The sequence below is a fragment of the Zootoca vivipara genome, chromosome 6, assembly GCF_965207765.1.
Source record: "Zootoca vivipara chromosome 6, rZooViv2.hap1.1, whole genome shotgun sequence".
Classification (NCBI taxonomy): Eukaryota; Metazoa; Chordata; class Lepidosauria; order Squamata; family Lacertidae; genus Zootoca; species Zootoca vivipara.
The window spans coordinates 43387404-43413436 of NC_142589.1; the positions used below are offsets into that span (position 1 = coordinate 43387404).

At 40.9% G+C, this 26033-nt stretch overlaps 1 protein-coding gene across 2 annotated transcripts in view; it reads left to right on the top strand.

The window, feature by feature from the left end:
- The window catches only part of CDH8 (cadherin 8), a 231572-nt gene extending 210594 nt beyond the window's left edge, over window positions 1-20978 (top strand). For both annotated transcript variants that reach the window (XM_088672014.1, XM_035120354.3), the window contains exons 11-12: window positions 17547-17798; window positions 19575-20978. In XM_088672014.1, the coding sequence (XP_088528140.1) occupies window positions 17547-17798; window positions 19575-20068 (746 nt within the window). In that variant the 3' untranslated portion in view covers window positions 20069-20978. The remainder of the gene's footprint in view (window positions 1-17546; window positions 17799-19574) is intronic.
- Window positions 20979-26033: the final 5055 nt, after the last annotated feature.

Genomic DNA, 26033 nt, shown 5'->3' on the forward strand with positions numbered 1-26033 from the left:
TTTGAATTTCTCTTTGAGCTTTGTGAGCAGTCCATAGCACTCATTAACCTTCTCCCTCCAATCTGTTGCCCTCCTGAGGTTTCCTCCTCATCCCAACCAAAGTTGCTTGCAGAATCACAGGAACACAGACCTCTATAATTGTTTATATCCTCCAACAAATATGTGCAATGCTATTTTTGTGTGACTAATTGCACTGCATTAAGGAAGTAACCTTTTTTTCTGGGAGAGCAATGTCAAAGCCTGCTTGCAGAATGGTATGCTGTCCTTTTCTTAATCATCATTATGTTTCTAATAGGTTTTGCTGCACACATATTGAAGGATACCCTTGTCCGTAAAACAGCTCCCTGCTTCCTGGGTTATAATTTCTATTTCACTTCAAATTAATGTTGATTGATCTTTATTATTATTTTTTTAAGAACACCAACTTCCGTATTGTAGAATACACACACACACACACACACACACACACACACACACACACACATTTTATTTTAACATCTGTTGAGCCTGTGTCCCTGCAGACACTGGAATTCTTCCCTGATGTCTAGGGTGTGGGTATGGGTGTGGGTGGGTGTTCATATGCATTCATGTTCTATGAGGTAGTCTGATTTTGACCTCTGAGGTCTTATGTGGCTCAGGACTGCCTCTTTCAATATCAACCAACCTGGACCCTGCAGTCTTCATCTGAGGCTATTCTTAGTGTGGCTCCTCCATGGGAAATCTAGAGGATGGCAACATGAGAATAAGCCTTTTACGTGGTGGCTGTGCATTTGTGGAATGCTCTATCCCAGCTTGCCTGCCACTGTCATTGCATATCTTTAGGCACCAGGCAAAAACATGCTTTTTTCATCAGGCCTTTGGCTTTTAATTTTTTGTGGCATTTTTGCATGTGCAGGATGTTTTAACTTTGGTATCTTTTTTTAAAATGTCTTTTGGATTGTTTTTCTTTAATGCTGGTTTTCATGTATTTGCATGTTTGGTTTTTGCTTAAAACATTGTAAATTCTTTTGAGCTGCCATGTGAATAATAATAATAATAATCATAAATGTGCCAAAAACAGGTTGCAGTATACTGCTGCATACCCATCCTTCAGCATCAGCATATTAAAAACAGTTAAATTATAGTCACAGGAATAGAATGGCTCCTGAAAACACATTTCAGGTGTCAAAGGCTACAGGATACAGTTTTATTTTATACATTTTATGTACATTTGTATCTAATATATGCACTTGTATATGCATTTTTTAGTTTGAGTTTAGTTTGAGATCTTCATCACAAACTTTAAATTAAGTGTACATAATGAAAGATAGCTGTGTTTCTCTTTGCATTTTGTTTTGAGTAGTGTGAATTTTCTAAGTTTGCACTGAACCAAATTTCTTATACGGCTTGCATTTCCTGGGTAAGGTGAATGCTTCTGAATTTCTAAGGGATTTCATTGGCTGCTCTGTTTTTTTGCCTAGGTAAGAGAGCTGGGTGACCACAGTTTTGTGAGTAAGAATGAATTTAGGTTCAATTATCTTCCTTATTGTACTAACAGAATCTTGGCAGGGATCCCCAACCATGTGCCATGGAGAACTGAATATTCTAATAAAGGAGAGGAAATATGCAGAATTGCCATTTCAATTTCCATTCCACTTATGTGTCCATAAGGCATCAAATTAGACATAAACCTCAGTGACTTTTGAGACAAACAGCTTATCAGGTGGTAGAATGGTTCTTAGAGCAGTGATAGAGCAGGTGTCACATGGGTAGAGCTTTTCAAGCACTGTGTCAGTTTAGGCTGAGTGACTGGATGCTTCCTCCTGAAAGAATATTCATGCAAACAGAAATTGGGTTAGCAGAGAGGCTAGGTTAAGTGTTTGCTGTATAGGGAGCTTTATTTATATGAGGGAGTTTTCAATCATTCAGTCCCTTTCCCACCCACTGTCTGAAGTGGATAGGAACGGTTTTATCTTGTGATACACAGTTTGTCAAAAGAGCCTCTTATTTCACCACAGGTAGAATAAGACCAATCAGCAGTTATTTGAATGAATTATAGGCACTGTAAATGCAAGCCTCCCCACAGATTCAAGCACCAGGATCCCCAGGTGTATGAAATTGCTTTATAAGAAAATAGACCAGTGGCACATCTGGTCCAGTATTATCTACTCTGACTGGCAGTGGCTCTCCAGGGTTTCAGGTAGATGGGTTTGCCATTACATGCCACCTGGTCCTTTTAAATGGAGAGGACCAGGAGTAAAGCTGGGACCTCCTGCATGCAGAGAATATGCTTTGTCAGTGAGCTGCAAAAGAGTTTGGCCAGCTGCTGGTTTGAAGGGCCCCTTGGCAAGGCACTCTTTGCCTTGGTGAGGTCCCTTTGCCATTGGCCTTAACTGTCAGCTGTAGCAAAATGCAGCAGAGTAATACTCTAGAGTAATGCTACATTGGGGGCTTTGTGAGGAATTAAAGTTGCAATTCGACTTAGCAGCTGGACAGAAAATAAAACAATATTGAACTTTGCCATGGTGTTTGGCGCTGAGAACTTTCCAATGATGCCAGGTGCTGATACCACTCCTGGCCAGTGGTGAGAGGAGTTAAGTAGCATTGATATACTTTGAAGTACATTTTAGAACAGGGTAGAAAGCCCTTTCCAGCCAGAGGGCTGCAACCTTGTGGGGGCCGCTTGCCAATAGTGGACAGGGCCAGAGAAGAAAAATGGGTAGGACAATGGATACTATTTTTTGCCCATTGTACAATAGGGTATAAGAGACGCAGGTGGCACTGTGGTCTAAACCACTGAGCCTAGGGCTTGCCGATAGGAAGGTCGGCGGTTCGAATCCCTGTGATGGGGTGAGCTCCCTTTGCTCGGTCCCAGCTCCTGCCAACCTAGCAGTTCGAAAGCACGTCAAAGTGCAAGTAGATAAATAGGTACCACTCTGGCGGGAAGGTAAATGGGGTTTCTGTGTGCTGCTCTGGTTTGGCCAGAAGCGGCTTAGTCATGCTGGCCACATGACCCAGGAAAACTGTCTGCGGACAAACGTCGGCTCCCTCAGCCAGTAAAGCGAGATGAGCGCCGCAACCCCAGAATCGTTCACGACTGGACTTAACTGTCAGCGGTCCTTTACCTTTACCTTTTTACAGTGGGCTATATCCCAGACACACAAACGTCCGAGGTTTCTTCACACACACAACTCTCCATCTAGAGAAGCAAGAGGTATGAACACAGTTCCAGATAGGCAACATTGCTTGAGGAGATGCCTGCTCCTTGTGATATTCATGGAAATTGTTTATTCTACAACTCCTTTAAGCAGAACAGGTGGCCACTTTTCAGCCCAACAAGTGAATGCAGACAAATCAGGCTGTGATCTGAATCTCTCTCCCCTCCCCACCTTAACTGCCAGAATGGCTTTTTGTGATTAGTGAAGATGCCATCTCTTCCACAGCCCTGCTACACATGGTGAATGAGGTAATAGTTGGAGGTGGGAGCAAGCAGTTCAGCCCAGATCAGGCCCAAAGTCATTGGGTGATGGCAGTGAGACTGGTTGAATAGCCAATGGGTTTCAGGCTAGCTCAGCCCCTCCCTGCTTCTAGTATGTCTCGTTTAGAGGCATTCCAACCTACCCAGTCCAAGGGGAATTTGGATTACTCCACCTATCTCTCCGAAACCACAAACCACATGCACACACCAAACCAGCATAGGATTTCACCCTACTGTCTGTTCTGTCTAGCTAAAACCTCACTCACTCCTCTCCTGTACCCAGGATGCAGGCATCCAGCCAGACAGATCCCCCCTCCTCCGCCAAAAGCCAGAGGTAATCCATCAAGGTTATCATTGGACTGGAAAGGCCAACCCGATGAATCAAGCTCACAAGGAAGGGGCATCTGGTAAGCTGCTTGTCCCTCTTTTAGGCATCCTTAGGCTGTTCTTCAGTGCTGCTGTTTTGGGGGTTGGGTTCTCCATTAGGTTGTGGTTGCGACTCCCCTCTAGCAATGTCCCAAGACTGCAGATTTATTAACACTTATATGCAACCTGAGCCTACAATAGAGGGGTTCACTGCACTAAGGGTCTTGTTTCTCCCATAGCCACAGCTTTGGACTCAAGCAGAAATCGGCCATGGCTATCTCTCTGGATTTCCAGCTTGTTGCTTTTTGCATCTAGGTTCTAAGTTCACATAACTGCCTCACCTCTCTAATCTAAAATGTTTAAAGGGAAAATACTCCACTAGGCTGCCACTTCCAGTCATAAGTGACTTATGGGAAATATTTTGCCAAATCAAATTGCAAAACAAACAATGACCCCATTTTTAATATATTTAAGCACAGGCTTTGTAATACAACATATAGTACGATAGGCAAGTGAAGGTGTCCTATGAAATGAATATATCTTGTATTTTCTTTATTCCTTTTCCTTTCTTGCATTATATACTGTACATAGTAGCCAACCATTTCATCAGGATTTGGAGTGTTGCTGTACTGAATATTATCCAACTGTGGCTTGCTAGAGAGAATTGAATTATTTTCTCTGTGACCTGCCCAGCTGTATTTTTCTCCTCCTTTGCTACCCATTGGGGTCTAGCACATGATGAATCAGTGGATATCCTGCTAAAAGCTTACATCTGAAGTCCTGCAAAGCAGGCCAGCATTCTTCTGCTGAAACTATTATCCAATCTGGGCAGTGGGGGTGGGGTAGGGAGTACAATGTAGAGGCATTTAAATGGTTGCCTACCATTGTCCCCATGTAACTGATAAAAATCTTTGTGCACACTGTAGTTCGTTGGCAATCTATATAATCACTTATCTCTGACTTTCATGACAGATGTGTGCTTGTTGCAGCCCTAGTGATAGTTGGAAACTAAGTTGGGCATTTTATTCAATAAACTTTTCTTGGAGTGTGCGTGTTTATACTGCAAAACAATGGCAAAGCAAAGCAAGAATCTCAAGGATACTAACTGCATGCTTTCCTAAGGAGTACTTCACACAATAATATTATGATTCAAGCATGCTTTGTGTTCAGAAGTGTTTTTCCCCCTGGAAAGAACAAACTCATTTTTATAGTTCCAGACATCCCCCCCCCCAAAAAAAACTCAAGAAGGCCTGCATTCTACTATATTCATATTTATCATAAAAAGGTAAAGGGACCCCTGACCATTAGGTCCAGTCGTGACCGACTCTGGGGTTGCGCGCTCATCTCGCATTATTGGCCGAGGGAGCCGGCGTATAGCTTCCAGGTCATGTGGCCAGCATGACAAAACCACTTCTGGCAAACCAGAGCAGCACATGGAAATGCCGTTTACCTTCCCGCTGTAGCGGTTCCTATTTATCTACTTGCATTTTTATGTGCTTTCGAACTGCTAGGTTGGCAGGAGCTGGGACCGAGCAACGGGAGCTCACCCCGTCACAGGGATTCGAACCGCCGACCTTCTGATCAGCAAGCCCTAGGCTCAGTAGTTTAACCACAGCGCCGCCTGGGTCCCCATATTTATCATATTCCTCAGCAAATAAGAGTCCACTGAATCAGATTAAAAAGTTCACCTGGGCCAGCCAAATGCATCCAATGCACAAATGCACAGTAGCAGGCTCCCTGCTGCCTCCCAGTAAACAAGAGCAACCCCAAACCCACCAACATTCTGACCCCTGAATCTGGGACACCATGCCAGGGGTGGCAGCAACAAGGAGAAAGAGGCCACTTCCTCAGTGATGCCCCAACTCCGCCAGGTCTGACCTGGGGGCAGCAGCAGTGGAGAGAAGGGGCCCTAGCAGCGGCAGTGGCGGCTCTACTCTGCTGGGCTAAAGTGTTCAAGCTTAGCGCTGGTCCAGCGCTGCTGGGTCATAGCTCCACTCCCCTGTCAGGCCTGACCCTGGGGCGGGGGCAGCCTCTCCTTTGCTGGGTTACAGTGTGTGAGGGAGGTGAGGACAGCCCCTGTGGGGAGATCATCCTCACAGCGGCCGTGATTCTGGCAGCTCCCGCAGTGGACAGAGCAGAGCTGCTCAGTGGCGGAGCCTCATGCTCTGGCACCAGGGGTGGAGAACAGGTGGGGTGGGGCTGGCGCACGTCCCGGGATCACGCTGCCTCTTCCTACGCCCCTGGAGGCTGGAGCTGCTGGAGCAGGTGCCTCACTCGGGGCTGGAGTTTGGCAGTGGCAGCCATGGAGAGGTTCGTCTGGCTCATCCTCCTCCCCGATATCAGTGGCTCTTCTGGAGAGGGAAAGCAAGACATTCCTAGATTGAAACGGAAGCCAAAAAGACTTCTGTGAATCTGGGATGTCCCTCTAAAATCAGGGGGTTGGAGGGTATGAACCCACCTACTAATAAGCCAGTAAGTTACTTCTGGACTTTTATATAGTGATATAGAGAGAGAACTCTAAGGGACCTCCTAGGAAAAGGATATCCCCACCCTTCCAGCTTCTAAAGAGTTAGCAAACCCAACCACAAAAATAGTAGAACTGCAGCTATGTTGGAAGTGACCATGTAAAATATGCTTGATTACTACTCTCTTGGACTAAAGGTCAGAGAAAAGTTTCAGAATACTTAAGAGACAATTATCTAAAGTTCAGGTTTTCTGAAAGGAACAGAACTGGAAATTATACAGACAATTATCTAAAGTTCATTTTTTTTCCAAAGGAGGCGGTGGAAGGTTAAAAATTACCAGCTCTTTACTGTGGTATTCCCTCCACACTCTTGTAGTTAGCTGTGGTGGAGTCAATATTATAAAACAGTGGGTGACTCCATTTTATGTTATAGTATGGGGGAGGGGAGATTCAGATGGCACGTCTAATGCTTGTTTTATATATTCAGATTAAATTACTTTTTTTTGAAAAGAAAAGTGCAGTATATTATAAGAACATTTGTTAGCATATATGGAGAATTTCATTTAGCCCAAATGTTTAGGTGAAGTGACCTAATTCAAATCACCCAGACTAATACATGTTTTGTATTTTCTTTTAAATGTAGCTTCCATTTTTATGACTGGCTTTTTGGAGTGTGGGGTGGGGCTTGATATTGTATATTGCCTTGAAACAATTGTATACAGAAGGTTATTAATAATAATAGGATCGGAATGTAAATGTCTTTCAAATTATAAGTATCACTGAATTTTGTGATATAATCCCCCTGCCCTGGCAAAAAGAACACACTAAAATGTGTATAATAATAATAATAATAATAATAATAATAATAATAATAATAATAATATATTATTATTATTATTTATACCCCGCCCATCTGGCTGGGTTTCCCCAGCTACTCTGGGCGGCTTCCAACAGAAAAATAAAATAAAATAATTAAACATTAAAAGCCTTCCTAAACAGGGCTGCCTTCAGATGTCTTCTAAAAATCTGGTAGCTGTTTTTCTCTTTGACATCTGATGGGAGGACGTTCCACAGGGTGGGCGCCACCACCGAGAAGGCCTTCTGCCTGGTTCCCAGCAACTTGGCTTCTCGCAATGAGGGAACTGCCAGAAGGGCCTCAGTACTGGACCTCAGTGTCCGGGCAGAACGATGGGGGTGGAGATGCTCCTAAATACATACATATTTTAGAATAAATAATTTAGAGATGCATACATTGAGAGAAAAGTTTTACTTTGTGATAAGATACTATTGAAGTAGACACACACACAATTACACACACACATCATCACATGCACAGATGTGGAATGGATTTATGAATAAAACGGCATTTACATAGTCATGGAGCAGAAGGGGAGAGTGATCCCTATATTTGCTATAGTGATGTTATCAACACAGGTTGCTTTCTGCCTTTGTGGGCAAGGATAGCATAATGGGGTGGGGAGGGAGAACTGATGGTGCAAGAATAGCCAGATGCAAAGTGTCAGCCAGGGTTGAAGGTAGGGGTGAGGTTGGAAGGAAAATAACTACACCAGGTGTCTTTTCTTTCTCATACTGGGGACGTATTAGGGAAACAGAAAGTCTTCAGATCTCGCAGATTCAGAGCCTCCCTTAATCACTTCAACACACTCCTCCCCACCACCAACTGATGGGAGGATGCTATGGAGTGTTTCATGGTGACTACAAGGAAGCTGCGAGGGCAGACATTATCCGTCGGTGGACCTTTTCTCCAGAACTGAGAGGATGATCCCTAATACCTCCAGGATGCCCTCTCAGTGATCATAGGATTGCAACAGGAATTGCTTGTTGTTATTCATAACTAAAGCTTAAGGAAAGGAATCTCAAGAAAGGAGATCCCTACTAAAAATTAGGAAGAACTTTCTGACGGTAAAAGCTGCTCAGAGGTGGAATGGACTACCTTGAAAGGTGGTACACTCTCCTTCATTAGAAGTTTTTAACCAGGTCTTTCAGGGATTCTTTAGCTGTTATTCCTGGATTGTAGGGGGCTGAACTAGATGGCTTTTGGGGACCTTTCAAAATCTACAGTTCTATGATTCTAGAAAACTGAGCTAACAGTTCTCAAAGAAACTTCTTTTGCTTGAGTTTTGCCTCCATTCACCTTTTTGGTAAGTTCCCAGTTTACCACAAGGGGGTAGGGTAGCTTACCTTTCTGTGCTCTGAATACTTTGAGAGGGGAAACATTGCTTCAGATATCAGTGTATGACCTTTCTTACATTGTACCTTGTTTTTAATTTGTTTTAAAAGAACATTGTGAATGGTGTCATACCTGAGTGGCCCAGATCCAAGATACTCAACCTCTAAAAAAAAATCAGACAATAAAATTATATATAATTTTAATGGCAGAGACACAGGGAAGATGTTTAGTTGTTAGTCACTTCTGATTACACAGGCATTATCCAATAGGTCCTTCTGACACTTGCAGAATAACATTCCTTATAAGTGATCACTATTCAGAACTCTTACTGGAGGTAATGGGATCCTTCCAGTAGCACCTTAGAGACCAACTAAGTTTGTCATAGGTATGAGCTTTCGTGTGAGTGTGCATGCACACGAAAGCTCATACCTATGACAAATTAGTTGGTCTCTAAGGTGCTACTGGAAGGATTTTTTAAAAAATTTTTTACTGCGTCAGACCAACACGGCTACCTACCTGTAACTGGAGGTAGTGGGGTATCACAATTTCCCAGAAATAAATACTGTAGGTTTAGTTTGTGTGCTTAAAATCATTATTTCCCCTATGACAGATAAACTGGGTGTGGGGGCAGCCTTTGGATTCTCTTTAGCAACTAACTGTCACCATTTGACATTTAGGTCCAATAAAACAATCTCCCAGAAAGAGGCATTGGCTGTCATATCATAGCTCACTAAATCTATGTTGCAGTCATGTTGGTTTGACATGTGACATATTGTGATGTAAGAGGTGTAAGATGATTGGTGAGCTGCAGTTTTAGACCTTTTATTAAAAACAGCAACAACTTGCAGATATCTAATGTGAAATTTGATAGCAGCCATTCATTTGGTTTCCAGAACACACACTGCAATTTTTTGATGTTCACGGAAAGGAGATCACTTTGAATTATCCATGAATGTGTCTGCACGCATACAGCTTGGTTATCGTAAATCAGCCTCAAAATATCATAAAGCTGCGTAATTTATTTACCGATTATTTTAATAAGCCTTCTGGCTGAACAGGACGTTTTTGTCTTTATTGTTAGGCTTATGTAAAAATCTTTCTCGTAAAAAGAATATCGTGCATGATCTGCGTGACTTTGCTTTGTTGAACCTAAAGTACTTTGCAAAACATGTACTTCTCTCTGATCTGTTTGGTTGCCTAACTTTTTGTTTCTGCTTCTATTGTTAAAAAAAAAACACAGTACATCACTGAGGCACACCATAGGTTCTTCGCCTTAGTGATGCATTCAAGTGGACAAATGTAAAAAGTGGATACAGTTATGGAGTGAGCCTCATGTAATAAGCTATTTGTGAGATGCAGATACAATTCATGCAATAGTAATCTTGAATCAGATTTGATTAATCTTCTTCCCCAATCCAATGCAGTGCATGCGGGGGAGGGAGTGCCAACCTGTTGCCTACGTGTTGTTTCCAGCATCCCCAGGGCCAACAGGGGATGCTAATTAACCCTAATTCTAATTAATCTATGCAGATTTTGTATTCGTTAACTATTTTAAGGTTTTCTCTATAATCACGAGGTATATTAATTTTGTGACATAAATAAAATAATGGGAATATAGTGCACCTCACCATTGTGTAGAAGACAGTAACCTAACCAGGTGATCTGCGTGCCTGCTCATTCTGTGATACAGGTAATAACTGCTGGTCAGTGTTGCCGTACAATCATAGAATTGTGGAGTTGGAAGGGGCCCAAGGGTCATCTAGTCCAGCCCTCTGCAATGCAGGAATCCTAACTAATGCATCCATGATAGATGGTCCTCCAACCTCTGCTTGAAATTCTCCAAGGAAGGAGAGTCTACCCCCTCTCTTGGGAGTCTTTTCACGTATCAAACAGCTCTTACTGACAGAAAGTTGAGTGGGTTCCAGCACCTCTTTTTCTAGAAAAATAGCAGTGATTGGGTTCATGCCTCTTCATTAACAAATATTATGGACTGCAGTACTGTTGTTCTTTAGAAAGCGTTGATTCTCCACTCAGTGTAGTTTGACACACATGAATCGAAATAATCTGATCTCACCTTTGTTTGTACGGATGTTCTGTGGTTGTTTTCCATTAATAAAGTTGAAATCATACACTGTGGCCTGTGATCCAGGAAGCCCCCAGTTTAAATATCATTTCAGCCATTAGCTCATTTGGCGGAGGAATAACTTAATTCCTAAGCATGTACACAGAAGGCCACCCTCCCCCCAGATATAACTATTTTTTATTCCATGTTGTCTAACTTTTCCCCATGTGTAAAGAAAGGTACTTCATCACAGCCCTTGAGATTTCCAGCTGCAAAGTTTCCAATTAAAAAACAACTTTCTTTCTGTTCAGAAGTAACAAATCCAGCACAGATAATTTATAGTACAGACTTTAATGCCATTAATGATTTGATCTTTCCAAGAACATTTTTTTTAAAAATGAAAGGAAAGAGAAAGGCAGAAAAGTAGCTAGGTAGGTAGAAGGTTACACAGCAGGGAAATCTACAGATCTCTAAATATTAAAGGCAGTACTGTGAATTAAAGAAATATCACGTACACACACAAAAGGGCACTTCAGTGTAAACTGACTCATGGACTTAAAAAGTTCTAAATTACAATTATGGTCTGATGCCAAGGCCCAGAACCACCAGACAGAGTGAATCAATGGCTTCAAGCTGCAGATGTTGGAGAACAACAGCCACAACTCTGGGATGTCCTTCCTCAAACACCTCCCTGTCAATTCCTTTTATTGCCACACAGCGTCTTCTGTCCCCCACCCCACCCCACCCCCCAAAAAATCTGTTTTGCTGTCTCCAGTGTGCTGGAGGATGCTCTCCCATCACCAGTCTTGAAGCTCTAACCACCAGTACAATTGAATTCTTTTACATGGAATGGGTAGGCCTACCCATCTTGTTCTTTGCCTTGGAAAGCAACATGTCTTGTTTCAGACCTGCTAGGGTCCCCTGTTTGCACACCTTTATTCACATGGGCTTGCTGTTTCCAAGACTGCTCTCATGCTAGTCCAAGTATTCCACTCATATGATTCATTTTTACATCCGCTTGCATGCCACACTTTTTAAAAACCTCCCAAGGGCATGAACTGTCATCCCTGTGATCTGTAAATGTTGGGACAACATTTTAGTGGCTATATCTGGAATGCGGTGGGAGCCACTGAGGAGGAAGCGAAAGCCACACGAATAAAAGCATGTTTTAAGAGGCCTAAGGCATGCTTAATTACCAAATTAGAGCTCAGAGAGGCAATTCATGAATTAATTAATTAACCTCCAATATACGTAGAGGAGGAAGCTGGCAGGCAGAAGTTCTCCTCGGATTGGTTGTAAGAAGACAGGTGGGAGCTAACGGAGGGCAAACTGAGGTCAGTCGGGCAGTGCCACCTTCACCCTAATAACCAGCCTCCACTGGTTTGTTATGTAATGCTGTTGTTGATGTTGTTTTAAATCCATACATATGTACATGAAAGGCACAGAAGGCAATTTAACTTAGAACTCATAAGAATAGATCACAAAGCAAAGGGTGCTTTGTTTTGTTAACCAAGGGATGGTTAAGTAAATGACATGAAAAGCATGATAGTAAAGGATCAGCAGGTTAATTGGGGAGCTGAGCAGAGAGCACCCTCTCAAGCACCTGTTTCCAAGCTAATTCATGCAGTAGCCTTGCTGTCTGCTCCTGTAGGAGCTGCCTGCTGTTTTCTGAGTTTCTAAGTTGTTGCTGTTGTTGTTGTTTTTAAAAAAGCTCTCTACTGGGAAGCAAAAGTAAACCAGATAAAGTGATTTTATTACTAAACAGGAAGGCTGGGTTGCTTGAAAGTTTCACATTGCAGAACTCAGTAAAAGGAAGACTTTCATGGATAGCACCTTGCAACATCGAAGTAGCACTTATTGTGTGAATGTGAGAAGTGGTTGTTTACTGTTCCACCACATGCAGCACTGTTTCTGTTCCACTACCGTCTGTCTTCTGCACAAAACTACACTATTCAACTCAATTTCCACTCTGGAAAAATTAAGTAAGTTACACAATTAATTATGTACCTCTGGTTACGAACCTCTTCAATTTATGAATGTTTCATGTTACGAGCTCCGCTAACCTGGAAGTAGCTGCTCCTGGTTGCAAACTTTGCCCCAGGATGCGAACAGAAATTGTGGGCCGGAGGCCCCATTAGCGAAAGCATGCCTTAGGATAAGAATGGGTTCAGCTTAATAACAGATCTCCGGAATGAATTAAGTTCGTAACCAGAGGTACCACTGTATTACAGTGGATGTGGAGAACGAAAGATAATAAAAATGAGAAGCAGAAAGAATCCAAAATTCACAGATTTGTCCAGCCCTACCTAAATTAATCTTAATCTGCTGGTTCAGTCACCTACCCTTATCTTCTGGGGCTTGATTGGGATAAGACCTATGGCCCAGGTGGAGCCCTGCAGAGAGAAAAAACAGTTTGTGTTGACTGGCCTAAATAATACTCAGAAATTTAATAATAGTTCTCAGAATTAAATAGGTTGTAAACCAGGCTGCATGCTAAGTGAATTTGAATAGAACTCTGTCGCTTAGAGACAAGATGGATCAGAGCTTACATACATAACTACTTAGGTGAGTTAGTGGAGGGAGTACTTTACATTAGCCCCTTCAGGTTATTGTACCAATAAAAAAATACAGCTGTTGTCAACAGAAAAAAAAATGAATTATGTGTCATCCCAAGAGTAACTTGACTGAATTCCATATCAAAACTGAACTGTTTCTCATGTATGTATCAGTTTTGCCTGGATTTTTCTTCCCATGTGGATTTTTCTTCCTGTTTTCCTGACTTTTTAAAGTAAGATTTTATTAAGACCTTTTATAATACAATACAATACAATAAAAAAACAAACTAATCAAAACAAAACAAAACAAAAAAGAGTAAAAGAAGAAGTCACAGTCCTCTCTTTCTTCTCTTTCTTCTCCCTCCCTAGGAGATTTTCCCTTCCCAGCCTTTCACACCAACCAGTGCCAGATTTATGTATAAGCTAAACAAATGATAGCTTAGGGCCCCACTCTTTTGCCCCCCCCAAAAAAAAATAAAGGAAAAAACAGCTGGTTGTACATTTCCAAAATATAAGATTAAAAAGAAATAAAATGGCTTTAGATACCTATTAGGTCCATAAATTACCATATAGCACATATTCAACACAAAAAACAGTGACAATTTGTTTTTGACAAAAGACAGCTGGACATATAAAGGGCCCCATTACCTTCAGTAGCTTTTAGGGCCTCATCGAACCTAAATCCGCCCCTGGCACCAACCTTCCCTCACCTTCATCTGTATGCAAACCCATCATTAACTCTGAGTAGAGAATTAAAAACAAACAAACACAAAACGCAGAGCAAAACTAAAGCAAGAACAAAGGAAAAAAGGGAAAAGAAAAATAACAGAGATTTAAAAAAATTAAAGGAGTAAAAAAAAGAATTAGAAAGAAAGATAAAGAAATGAGAAAAAACATTAAAAGAAACAAACTGATAGAAAATTATCAAAGCATTCTAAAGATAATGTGTTTTTTGGGGGGGGGGTTATATAGGTGAACCATGCATACTCATTACATACTTTGGAAAGAATATAAATGTCAAACACATTGGATTGATTACAGTAGCAGACTTGCAAAGTGAACAACAACCTTCCTTAAACCTTGGAGAGAGTCCGTTACATGGTATCTAAATAAAAAAAACCCACTAGGGGTAGTCTGCGTGGCGCGGGGTGCCAGGGCACCGGCCCGGTAGGGGGGGCGACACACGGCAGAGCTGCGCAAAAACCGTGCTGGGCGCTGCGCCCACCCACCAGCCACGGCAAGAAACAGAGTGGGGCGGGGGTGCCGGAGCGATCTCCGCACCACGGCACCAGGGCGCCCGACGTGCTTGAGACGGCCCTGTAAACACCTGGGGTATCAGTATAAAGTTCAGGAAAACATACTGCTTCAAAAAGAAAATATGGTTTAAGTTCTTCTGGTGAGGAATTAATGAAAGAAATGAAGAGGACCCAGTCATCATAATATTTTTCTCTGGTAATGTCACCTCCGATCACTTTGTAATGTTGTGATAGTTCATCTACAAGCACAGCCTTCCAAACCCTATCACTTTGTATAGTTAACAAATGATCACTTCTCCATAAGAATGTGTTTTCCATCCAAGCTGCTGTCAGGAAATGGATTGTTAATGGCTTAAAGAAAATCTATTTATTTGCTCCTTGAAAAAAAAACGATAGCAAGGCTAAGCCTAGATCTTTAACCACTGTAATATTCAAAAATTTAGAATTCCCGTGGAACACGCCATCCCAAAAATTGCTAATGGTTTGATCCACCCACCCTAAGTGGATGGAATGATTCTTTTATTCCAGTAATTGATAAACAAGCTCCATTTCCCTACAAACTCTTCATTTATTAATCTGCCTTCTTTTATTCCTTTTGTCAGTTTACCCATGGAAGCCTTTTCCCACACCTTAAAAAAGGCACTTGACTATAGAAGGTGGTTTGAGTTTTTCCCCAATTTTTGATTGTTTCCCATGATTTTAAATCTTCAGTGTTTAGTTAAACTTGCTACTTCTGGTCCTAACTACTAGCACTGTGAGTCACATGGGGAATCATGGGTTGGAAGAAGAAGCCTTATCATAGCAGTAATTTTTCAAAGGAAAAACTAGAACCTCACTGTTCTAGTCTTCCTCTCTTATGAGGTGGTGGAAATCTGCCCCGTCTAAGTGGTGTGCGAGCAACATTTGTAGTATGAAAGTAAGAGAAAAAAGAAAATGTTCTGAAAGCATTGCGAGCAGCAACACATTACGTATGCTCCAGTTCTGTAACTGTTTTCAATATTAAAACTCCTTCCAGCAGCACCTTAAAGACCAACTAAGTTTTTATTTTGGTATGAGCTTTCGTGTGCATGCACACTTCTTCAGATATTGTTATTGTTTAACTGGAATACGAGAGAAAGGGGAGAATGAACAATAAATGAAAGTTGAAATGATTAATGAATGGAATACTTAGACAACAGGCCTTTGGCCAGATCATTATTGTTTTTTTCTTTAGGAAAACCAGGATCTCTTTTAGGTCTGGTGGAATATTATTTCTATTAACTAGCTTTTGTTTTTTATTGGATAAATGCATACAATGAATCTACATCAGCAAAAATCCAAGTACATCCATGGCAGCAGGATTCAAAAAATAATAATTCCTGAAAAAAGCAGTTTAAAACTTTGATGAATTGTTAAGGAAGCAAATGAGGGAAACCTTTAGGAAAACCAGGATCTGCTGTAGGTCTAGCAAAACATTATTTCGATTAACTTCCTGCTATTTTTTATTTGAAGAAGTGTATCAAATGAATCCAAATCAGCATAAACCCAAGGACATCCATGGCAGCAGGATTCAAAATAGCCTTCTGAGTAAAGCAGTAAAGTACCCTGATGACTTGTTAAGTAAGCAAATAAATCAAACCTTGTTACATTTTTGAAGTGAGCTGCCTGGCATACACAGAACTGCTAATAAGAGGAGAGGGTTGGGTGGGATGCCGGGTGCCAGTAATCTAGGGTTACCTAATGTAATAGAAAAATCTCATACATCTTGCAGGAGAGTTGAATTCAGTAATTACCTGTGCGGTTCTTAGTTATTTGATTTACTGCTAACACACAGTGGGTGTCATTAAATAAAGCCAACATTTACCGCACTCCAGTGTCTGCAGCACTGCCTATATTTTAGCTAGTAAATGGAAGACAGGCCTCTGTAAATTCAGCAATTGTGGGAGTTAAATGGTGATCGTTTTAATGATGTCAACTGTGCCTAAGAACTGTGAAAAAGGTAACAACCTTCACTATGCAAAAAACAGAAGGTATGATTAGGCAGTCAACTGTATGTATGCCCAAGTTCCATAGCTAAAGCTGTTGCATCAAAAGGCTCTCTGAGGGTTAAACTACCATTCTCATGATTCTTTGTGCTTTAAATGCGTTTTAAAAGTGTCTTAAATGCATGATTTGGTTGCGATGACAACCCAACCCTCTGCTCAATGCAGGAAATCTATAGGTAGGGTATCCCCAGCAGATAAATGTTCACCTTTTGTTTGAAGATCGCAAGTAAGGGAACACCTGCCCTGCCAATCTCTAGAAGTAATTGGTTCCATTGTCCAAACTGCATTTACTACCATGATGTTTCTCCTGACGTTCAGTTGAAACCTCCCAACTTTTATAGACATGCTTTGGCTCTTAACCCCAACTCCCAAAAATGTGCCTTATGAAAACAATATTTATATTGAATTTATATTGAAAACAATATAAATTCAACAAGCTTAACAGAATACAGTTTTAAAACAGCCATCAAAGAAGATGGCTAAGAGAAGCAGGCAGGCAGACCCTCTAAGGATGGGGTCCATAACCTGAGTGTTACAACTTAAAAAGTCCTGTCTTGCAACCCAGTCAAGTGTACATCAGGCTGGGAGTGGGAGTGGGAGTGGGGGTGGGAAAAGCTTCTGTTGACAAAAAACAGTAGGTAGCCGCAATCAGAAGGAGGCAGTCTTTAATATATCCCAGTCAGAGGTTTCTGCATGAAAACAACCTCTCTCTTCACCCAAGCAAGCAAGAGACACTACCACTGTTCAAGGACACATTTCAGCTAGATGAAATCGCTCAGTGAGTGTGCGGAGAGGGCTCAGTGAATGTTGTGGCATGGGGAGAGGGGGTGTAGCCTAGAGAGAGTCCCAAGGGCCTGATAGAGGGGCTTGGAAGACTGCATTTGACCTCTGGACCTGAGGTTCTCAATCCCTGCCAATTTCCAAAGAGCTCCAAGTGAGGCTAAGGATGGTAAGGACAAAAAAGAAGGCAGAGAATGGTTCAAGGAGCAGCACTGACGGTACACCAATTAGTTCACATCACATGCCATAAACTGGCAAAACAAAGAAGCACTTTCATAAAACTATGAAAATGAACACAAAATAAGGTAAGTAGATTTGGCTCGGTCCTCATCAAAGAAATCCTTGCATTCTGCAGCCTTAATCTGAAATAGATTATCCCCTTCTTTTACAGATAACACCCTTAACATTCTAACAAAGCATAATGGATTCAGCCGCCAGAAGCAAGAAGTCTATTTTCTACCTATCATAATCAGCGACAGTGGGAATCCCCCAATGAGCAGCACCAGCACGCTCACCATTAAGGTCTGTGGATGCAGCAACGAGGGTATTGCCCAGTCCTGCAATGCTGAAGCTTATGTGCTCCCTATTGGCCTCAGCATGGGAGCTTTAATAGCAATTCTAGCCTGCATCATTTTGCTGCTAGGTACGTATTCATTTACTGGTCAGAAAGACTTCCATATGGGAAAGGAAGAAATTTGCTTGAAAATGTTTTCACAAGGACTTTAAAAAAAATGCAAACTGATGTGGAAATGTGGAGAACTGAACTTAAGGTTGGGGAAATGATAAACTGAAAGAAACTGAAATTGACAGAGCAAAGCATTAGCTCCAAACACAATTATCTGGGAATAAGCTGAATTTGAATTAATGCATCTGAGGTTGGGCTGCTCCTTTTCATAGCTGAGTAATGCTCTTTTCATTACACATGGGAGTAGATGTGAATGACAGCAAAGCTCTCACACAATGGATTGTGTGTTGCCCAGCAAATGGGTTGTTAAAACATCCTGTGGGTTGATTAATGTGTTCACATATATGTGCTTACATAATGGGATTTTTAGAAACAGATTTGTAATGGAAGCAATTGGTGAATTATTTGCAACAATATTACTATTAGCCATAGTGGTGGTAGTAGTAGTGATAGTAATGATAGTAAAATACTTCACAAATAAACACATTGTAGCCTTGAGTATTTAATGAATTTTATTGCAATGTATAGCAACCTCAAAAAGGTATAATTTAGTAATTTTGGTACCTTTCACCCTACATATACACAACATACAAGCTTTTGGTTTTGTGTTCTGTATTTGGTTAAAAGTATAAAATACTTAATGGTATAATACAAAGGAGAATTCCTTGGATGCCTAGATGCAAGTACTCTTTGGTGAGAGAACCCCAGCAGAGATTTTAAAATGACAAAACATGCAGCAAAGTAAAGTGTAGAAATATAGGCTGTTAGACCTTTTAAATATCCCCTTCTGAGTTGCATCCAAAGTTTCCCACTTCCCTTAGCATAGAAAGAGATTATGTTTATTACGTGTTTAGTAAGTTAAAATTTGTTTACTTACAAACAAAGATTCATGTGCTTTTCTACTCAGCAGTAAGAAAACACAGGCAGTATAACTTAGGTTCCAAAATGGTAAATGCTGCTGAATTATCTAGAAACACAAAGATGGCTTGCTTAAGCCATGCAGTCAAAGTTTGGAACATCCAGCTTAGAAGTCCTTACTGGTAGGGTCCAATGGTGGAATGGAAGAACAAAGGTTTGATAACTCTTCCTCCCAAGGCAAAGAGGAATGACCTAGCTAAGCCTGACAGGACAGCCTACTCTATGGTTTCAACCCCTTCATGCATTTGAGTTCAGACTCTTGGTTATATGAGGCTGGATATCCCACAAAAACCTGTGTCAGATCCATTTAAAGGGGAAATTTGCCTTTGGGGCGCATAGGTTGATGCTAGAACTGCATGTTGACAAATCAAGAATCATGCCTTATCAGGAACTGGATCCACTTGACTATATTGACAATTTATTGCTTATGTCACTGATCACAAAGTTGTAAGACGTGAGAGGTGATCAGTCAGAGAATACAGGTGAATAGCTGTCCTGAAAGTTGGCACCACTTCCTGACAAATGGCATTTCCAGGCCTGGATTCTATCAGGCAAGACAGGGCTGCTCAGACTAGCAAGTACCTCTCAGAACTTTTTTTTTTTTAATGGATCCTTTCCTTGAATTTCCTAACTCCTGGTTTCAGGGATCCCAAATTCCCTTCTCCGCCAAATTCATTTTACCTCATGTTCTAATAACCAAATTTCCAGTCAAGCCCTCATAGAAATATAAGCACCTTTTCATCTTCTGAGGAAATATTTTGCTTCTGTTAAGAACTGCTTTCAAAGGTTGATCAGTTTGTGGTATTTCCCTTACAGTTATTGTGGTGCTGTTTGTGACGCTGAGGAGACATAAAAACGAGCCTCTTATTATCAAAGACGATGAAGATGTGAGGGAAAACATCATCCGTTACGATGACGAAGGAGGTGGCGAAGAAGATACAGAAGCATTTGACATTGCAACTTTACAAAACCCTGATGGAATAAATGGATTTTTGCCCCGCAAGGATATTAAACCCGATCTTCAATTCATGCCAAGGCAGGGACTAGCACCTGTTCCTAATGGTGTTGATGTTGATGAATTTATCAATGTGAGGCTCCATGAAGCTGATAATGACCCTACAGCTCCTCCATATGACTCCATTCAGATTTATGGGTATGAGGGGAGAGGCTCAGTAGCTGGTTCTCTAAGTTCCTTAGAGTCTTCAACATCAGACTCAGATCAGAATTTTGACTACCTCAGCGAATGGGGACCCCGTTTTAAAAGACTCGGGGAACTTTACTCAGTGGGCGAAAGTGACAAAGAAACTTGACAGTGGATTACAAACTTTTATTTTTTTCACTCTTGACTTAAGCGATCATGTAATATTCTAGGGCCACTGCTGTTAGTTATGACTAATGTGGCTTTTTGTTTAGGGGCAACTTTAGTGCCAGTCATCTTATAAAATCAACTACATTGTAATGTTGAACCAAAAAAGTACATAAATCAAAAGTATATGTTAGGAGGTCTAAGTCTTGTGGAGTGTGAAGTTAAGTACGTAGAGTGTCTAGAAGTCTTTGGATATTCTATATTCACATGACCACTCTGAAGATGGAGGTTTGGATCTTTGATCACCTTCAGTACGTGAAAGGAAAGGAAATGGAGAAGATAGGTGCTTTTCTACATAATGGACCTCTGTGGATTTTTGCTTATGAAGAGCATCTTCTGATAGTCCATTGAAAGCTAAAGGTTTGCTTCCACATTGCCAACAAAGATTCCACCACAAAAACAGAAAAAAAAGAATGTTAAAAGCAATATCTGGTATTCTTTGCAATGCTGAATTTTTAAGAAAAGCATTGATAAAGTCCCTTTTGGCCTCAACTGTGCAGTGACTATAAGTTGTACATAGGGTAATTCTTGGCCACAAAAACCACAGACTGAATATCATCTTCAAACATTGTGTCAAGCCTTAAAATATTCACATGTTCTTAATCTATTCCAGTGACTGGATTCAAAATCCACCATTGTGCAAATGTTCAAGTGGAGAATAGACTAAAGTTCTCTACTTTTCAAACAAAATGGATTGTTTTCTAGAAGAATCACTCATTTCATCTACTTTGTCTTCTATAAGAAAAAAGGAGGGAAATATGTGAAAGAAGATGGACTCATATACAAAAGCTGGTTTTATTGCTAAAGAACAAATTTATTTGTTTATTCCTTGAAATAAATATTTTATTGATGTCCATTACTGCTTTTATTTATTAAGATTGATTATTGGTAAGAGTATAAGAGAAGGGAAACGTCAAAATTGTATCCATTAATAAATGGTTAGAATTCTTTGTTCTATATATATATATATATATAATGAATGTTAAATGAAATGTACATTTTGAAAAACAAACACAAGAGATATTAGCAGTGGAGGAGTTGCAACGGAATGATAGCAGGGTGAGGGTGTTTCTGGGAGAAATTAACACTGGACAATTTTATATTTTCTTCATATATCAAGAACTGGCGTTTTAGTACAAGCACAAGCAACTGGAAGCAAACTGGTTCATGTGAATATTTACAAAACAAAATGATAGATATTGAAAATTCCACACATTTCACCATAAAGTCACACATGCTTATAGTTATCCACTATACTAGAAGATCCATTGTGTACATAATTTTCCTGCTTATGTTTTTAGCCTTTCTTTTTTTCTAGAATATTCATGGTTATACACAGGGACCTAGCTCACAAAGAAAACAGCACTTAGAAGCTGTTGACATCCTCAATTTGTAATGAAAACTGACTATTTAGAAGTAGCAATTGTATAATAAAACTAAGTATTACATGCAATTCATTTTTACTTCCCCCCCCCCTATTTTTGTTTTGATGCAATTGTTTTCTTTATTTACTCCATGTATTGTATTCAGAAGATGAAAAACAACCAACAACTCCTGTATTGTTTCCTACTTTGTGGAAATATATTTTTATAAATACCTTCTTTGTGATCACCGTTTCTTTTCAGTTTCAACTGCATCTTACAGAGACACATCATCAGCGTGTAAATAGATGGATCCTCCGAGAGCTGCAATTCCTTCTAATGTTTTTAAATAATCAATGCATTATTTAACTCAGGACCATTGCATGATTTTCCCTGTTTATTAAAAGCCGGTTGAGTCAGTCACGAATGGAAAAGAGAAATAGTCCAGAGGCAACTGGTCCCTCCCTACTTGAATCTGTATGGGTTTCAATGGAGCCCAATGCATAATGTGAAAGAGTCCTCGCATCCCTAACCATTAGCAGATAGGAAGGTGGGTTTGTGTCTGACCTCCCTTCGAACTAGTCACTGGGATGGAGGGTGGAGGAGTTAGGTGGCACCAAGGTCATGGCAGCCTAAATACATGAGCAAGAGCGCTGGATTGCCTCTGTGCATTTGCGCCATGCCAACCTCACCACTCCCTCTCCCTCTCTGTCCTGTGACTCACCTGAAGGGAGATCAGGTAAGTGGCACAGCCCCATCTGTTGACTGCACCTAGCACATGATGAATGTAGGCAAAACTACCTCCTATCAAAAACTGAAAACAAGCAAACACCATCATATCAGTTCAGGGTGTGTGTAGGTGTGTGAAAATCAAAATGTGCATTTCTGGAACTGAGTTTTCAGAAATCATTGTGTAGAACAGGGGTCGGCAACCGAAGGCCCATGGGACGGAAGCGGCCCATGGAGGCAGTTTAACCAGCCCTCGAGCCGCCCCCGAACCAAGCTGTCCACTTGGCGAGTCCTCACGCGCTATGCTAAACGGCTTAGGGAAATCACTTCTTCCTCGGCTCTGGAAATCACTTCTGCACATGCCCAGATGCCGGAAATCGTGTCTGCACACGTCTGCGGCACCAGAAAATTGCTTCTGTGCAGGCCTCTGGGCCTGCGCAGAAACTATTTCCAGTGTTGTGCTGCGCCGGTCTGGCCCATGGAGGATCTCCACGGGAGTGATCCAACCCATGCCCAGTAAGCCTTGCCGACCCCTGGTGTAGAATAAATGCAGATCCTTTCATCAGTTTTCAGAAGGCAATCATTTTATTTATTTATTTATTTATTTATTTCAATCCAAAGTTACATCAAAAGAGATTTCATTTCATGCCAGTTTTAGCCTCTTGAAAATGTAGTTGGATTTGGGAAATCATGTCTCATTTCTAATCTTCCAATGTTGTTGTGGTGGTTGTTATTTACTCTGACATCAATAATTTTCAAAGGCTTGTGTACTCAGTATCTCATGTTGGTTCCATTTTGCAGTCACAGAACATAGACTCGGTTACAAAAGAGCCAAGGTGGTGCTGTGGATTGACTATTGGACAAATGCCATCAAGTAATATCTGGGGTTGATCTCAACCAAACTTGAAGGGGCTGAGTTACATCAAGTCATACCATTTGTCCAGCTAGCTTAAAATTGATGATATTGACTGGAAACATCTCTTTAGAGAGTTGGAATTTCATTCATTCTGCTGCAACCCAATGCACACTTACCATGGAAAGAGTCAAAATCAATACAGGGGACCTTACCTCTGAGTAGCCATGCATAGTACAATGTATACTACAGTTGTACTAGAATTCTAATTTATTTATTTTTTACAAAAATATCCATCCATTTTTAAGGACACAACTAGACATAGCATTGAAGATGCTCCAATTGTATGTAGGTGTGTGTGTAAAGTTAGTATTAGTGATGGGGGAGGCCACATTAGGTATCCAAATGGTACCTCAAAGGGAGGTAATGGTTTCAGTTTGGGAAATGGCTCAAGAATGGCACAGGAATAAAAGAATGAACCCTCCTTCTGAGATGAAGTCCTGATTCATAGAATCAGAGAATCATAGAGTTGGAAGAGACCACAAGGGCCATCCAGTCCAACCCCCTGCCAAGCAGGAAACACCATCAAAGCATTCTTGACATATGCCTGTCAAGCCTCTGCTTAAAGACCTCCAAAGAAGGAGGCTCCACCACACTTCTTGGCAGCACATTCCACTGTCGAACATCTCTTACTGTCAGGAATTTCTTCCTAATGTTTAGGTGGAATCTTCTTTCTTGTAGTTTGAATCCATTGCTCCATGTCCGCTTCTCTGGAGCAGCAGAAAACAACCTTTCACCCTCCTCTATATGACATTCAAGTCTCTCCTTTCTCACTCATCCACATGGTTGCTACAAATTGGATCTCAGATCTCCAGAATTACATGTGGTTTGTCTCAAAGTTAATAGCCCTTTCGGTGAACATGTGAGGGCTTAAACTGTGTAGGAGGTACAGAGGCACTCATCTTGGTTTCATTCCCAATCTTCCCAAGTGTGTTCATCCTGCACCACCTTCTCTTTACCTTCACACAATCAGTGTGGAGATCTGAAGAAGAATTATGTGTTCTGTTGAATGGGGTTAGAATCCTTCTCACATGGTTCATGGTTTCCAATCAAAGGGAGGGTTGCAACTATTCAGCTGAACATAGGATCACACCAGTAACCTTAATGCTCAACTTGTGAAGGCCAGAAGATGGGGCAGCTTGGAGTGCATGGAGACCAGTGACAGACTTTGGGCGTTTAATTTCAATGGCACCCTGTATGATGCTAAAATTTTGTGCCCCCTACCTCCCACACTCTGTTCTAGCACATTGTTGTGGTTTGGCACCCTATGTGGCCGAACCAGTTGTGTTATCCTAAAACCACCTCTGTGGAGATATTGGGGATAAAAGTGGTAGGGTAAGTACTCTTACAGCCCCTATTTAGTTTCAGCCCCCACATGTTCACCCAAACACCTATTGCAGTTACAATGACACTGATACTGCTTCTGTTGTAGCACAGCTAGATTTAATAACTGCAGCCTGCAAACAACTGATATGCTAACACCACTTCTACATGCTTGTAAAGGTTTTGATCAAATTAATGAAGTCTCATGTTTATTGAAACTGTATTCACTGGTTCCATCTTTGAATAACTTTTACACAGCTCTTGCCTTCTAATGACAAACTGAACAGGGAAATTAATTTAAAGAATGGAAAACAGCCTTCATGAACATTTCAAAATGAAGCTGAATGTAGGCATATTGTTGCAGATTCCATGAAGAGTAGAACATCTTCTTGCAAGAAGCTCCATTAATCAGCTGCTCAAGGTGGAAAAGGTTTCATTTAGTTCAATTTTAAGTTGCATCATTCTGAGGGCTTTGGATTGTTAATGTGAATGTAAATCAAAAGCCAGGTATAAAAAGCATCAAAATTATTACTAAACTGTAGAATAGCATAATCTTCAAGATAGATAATTCCCTTATTCATGCATAACGTAGATTATAATGCTGTGGCTATACTGTTGGTGGGGTCAGACTACTGCCAGTATCTAACACTAGTGCTTAACAGCTTGCACTGGCTGTTCATATGTTACTTCAAGGTTCTTGTAGTAATTTACAAGGCCCTCAAAACTTGGCATTGGGCTTCCTTAATATCCCTGCCCAAACAATGAGATTTTAGGGCCCCCTAAATGCAGATTGGGCAACCTACATCCACCAGAACCTATTCATTCAGTATTGTGGGCCCAATTCTGTGGAACTCTCTCCCAGCAGAAATCAGACAGGCCCACTCCCTGTTGAATTTCCAACATCTGATTAAGACCTTTCTTTTAAAGCACACGTTTTAATGTTTTAAGGAAGTTTTCATTCTTTTATGATTATTTTAATTGATTTTATCCATGACATTGATTTTATTTTTTTTATGTACAATGACTGGAATCTTTGGTACATAAGTGGTATATAAATACCATAGATAGATAGATAGATAGATAGATAGATAGATAGATAGCTGACTGACAAACATTTGCAGGTATTATACCAGCCCAGGAAAGTATAGAGCCCCCACCTCCAAAATATTAATTTTCCATCTTAGAGAGCCTTCAATAATGGGCAAAATTGAAGCTTTGTGTGAAGAAAAGAAAGAGCATTCACCATGCTTCGAGTCCGCTTTCATAATGTTGCAGGTGTCATTAGTTGCAGACCTGGTATTGATGGAATGAAGAGGTAGGAGTCTTTCCAAAATCCATGGTTTAGATAAGCTGGATGCATATTATTTCTGCATTTGAACACTATTTGTGCATGATAATATTCTGGCTTTGTGAAAGGTAGAAACCAATTTAGCTTGCTGCATAATTCACCATGATGGGTTTTGTAATCACACTGCAAAATGAGTCGAGCTGCTCTATTATACAATACCGATAGAGGATGGAGTGCTGGAGAACTAGGCCTTCTCCAAACACTGGCATAGGATTCTCAATGAGAAATTATAAAA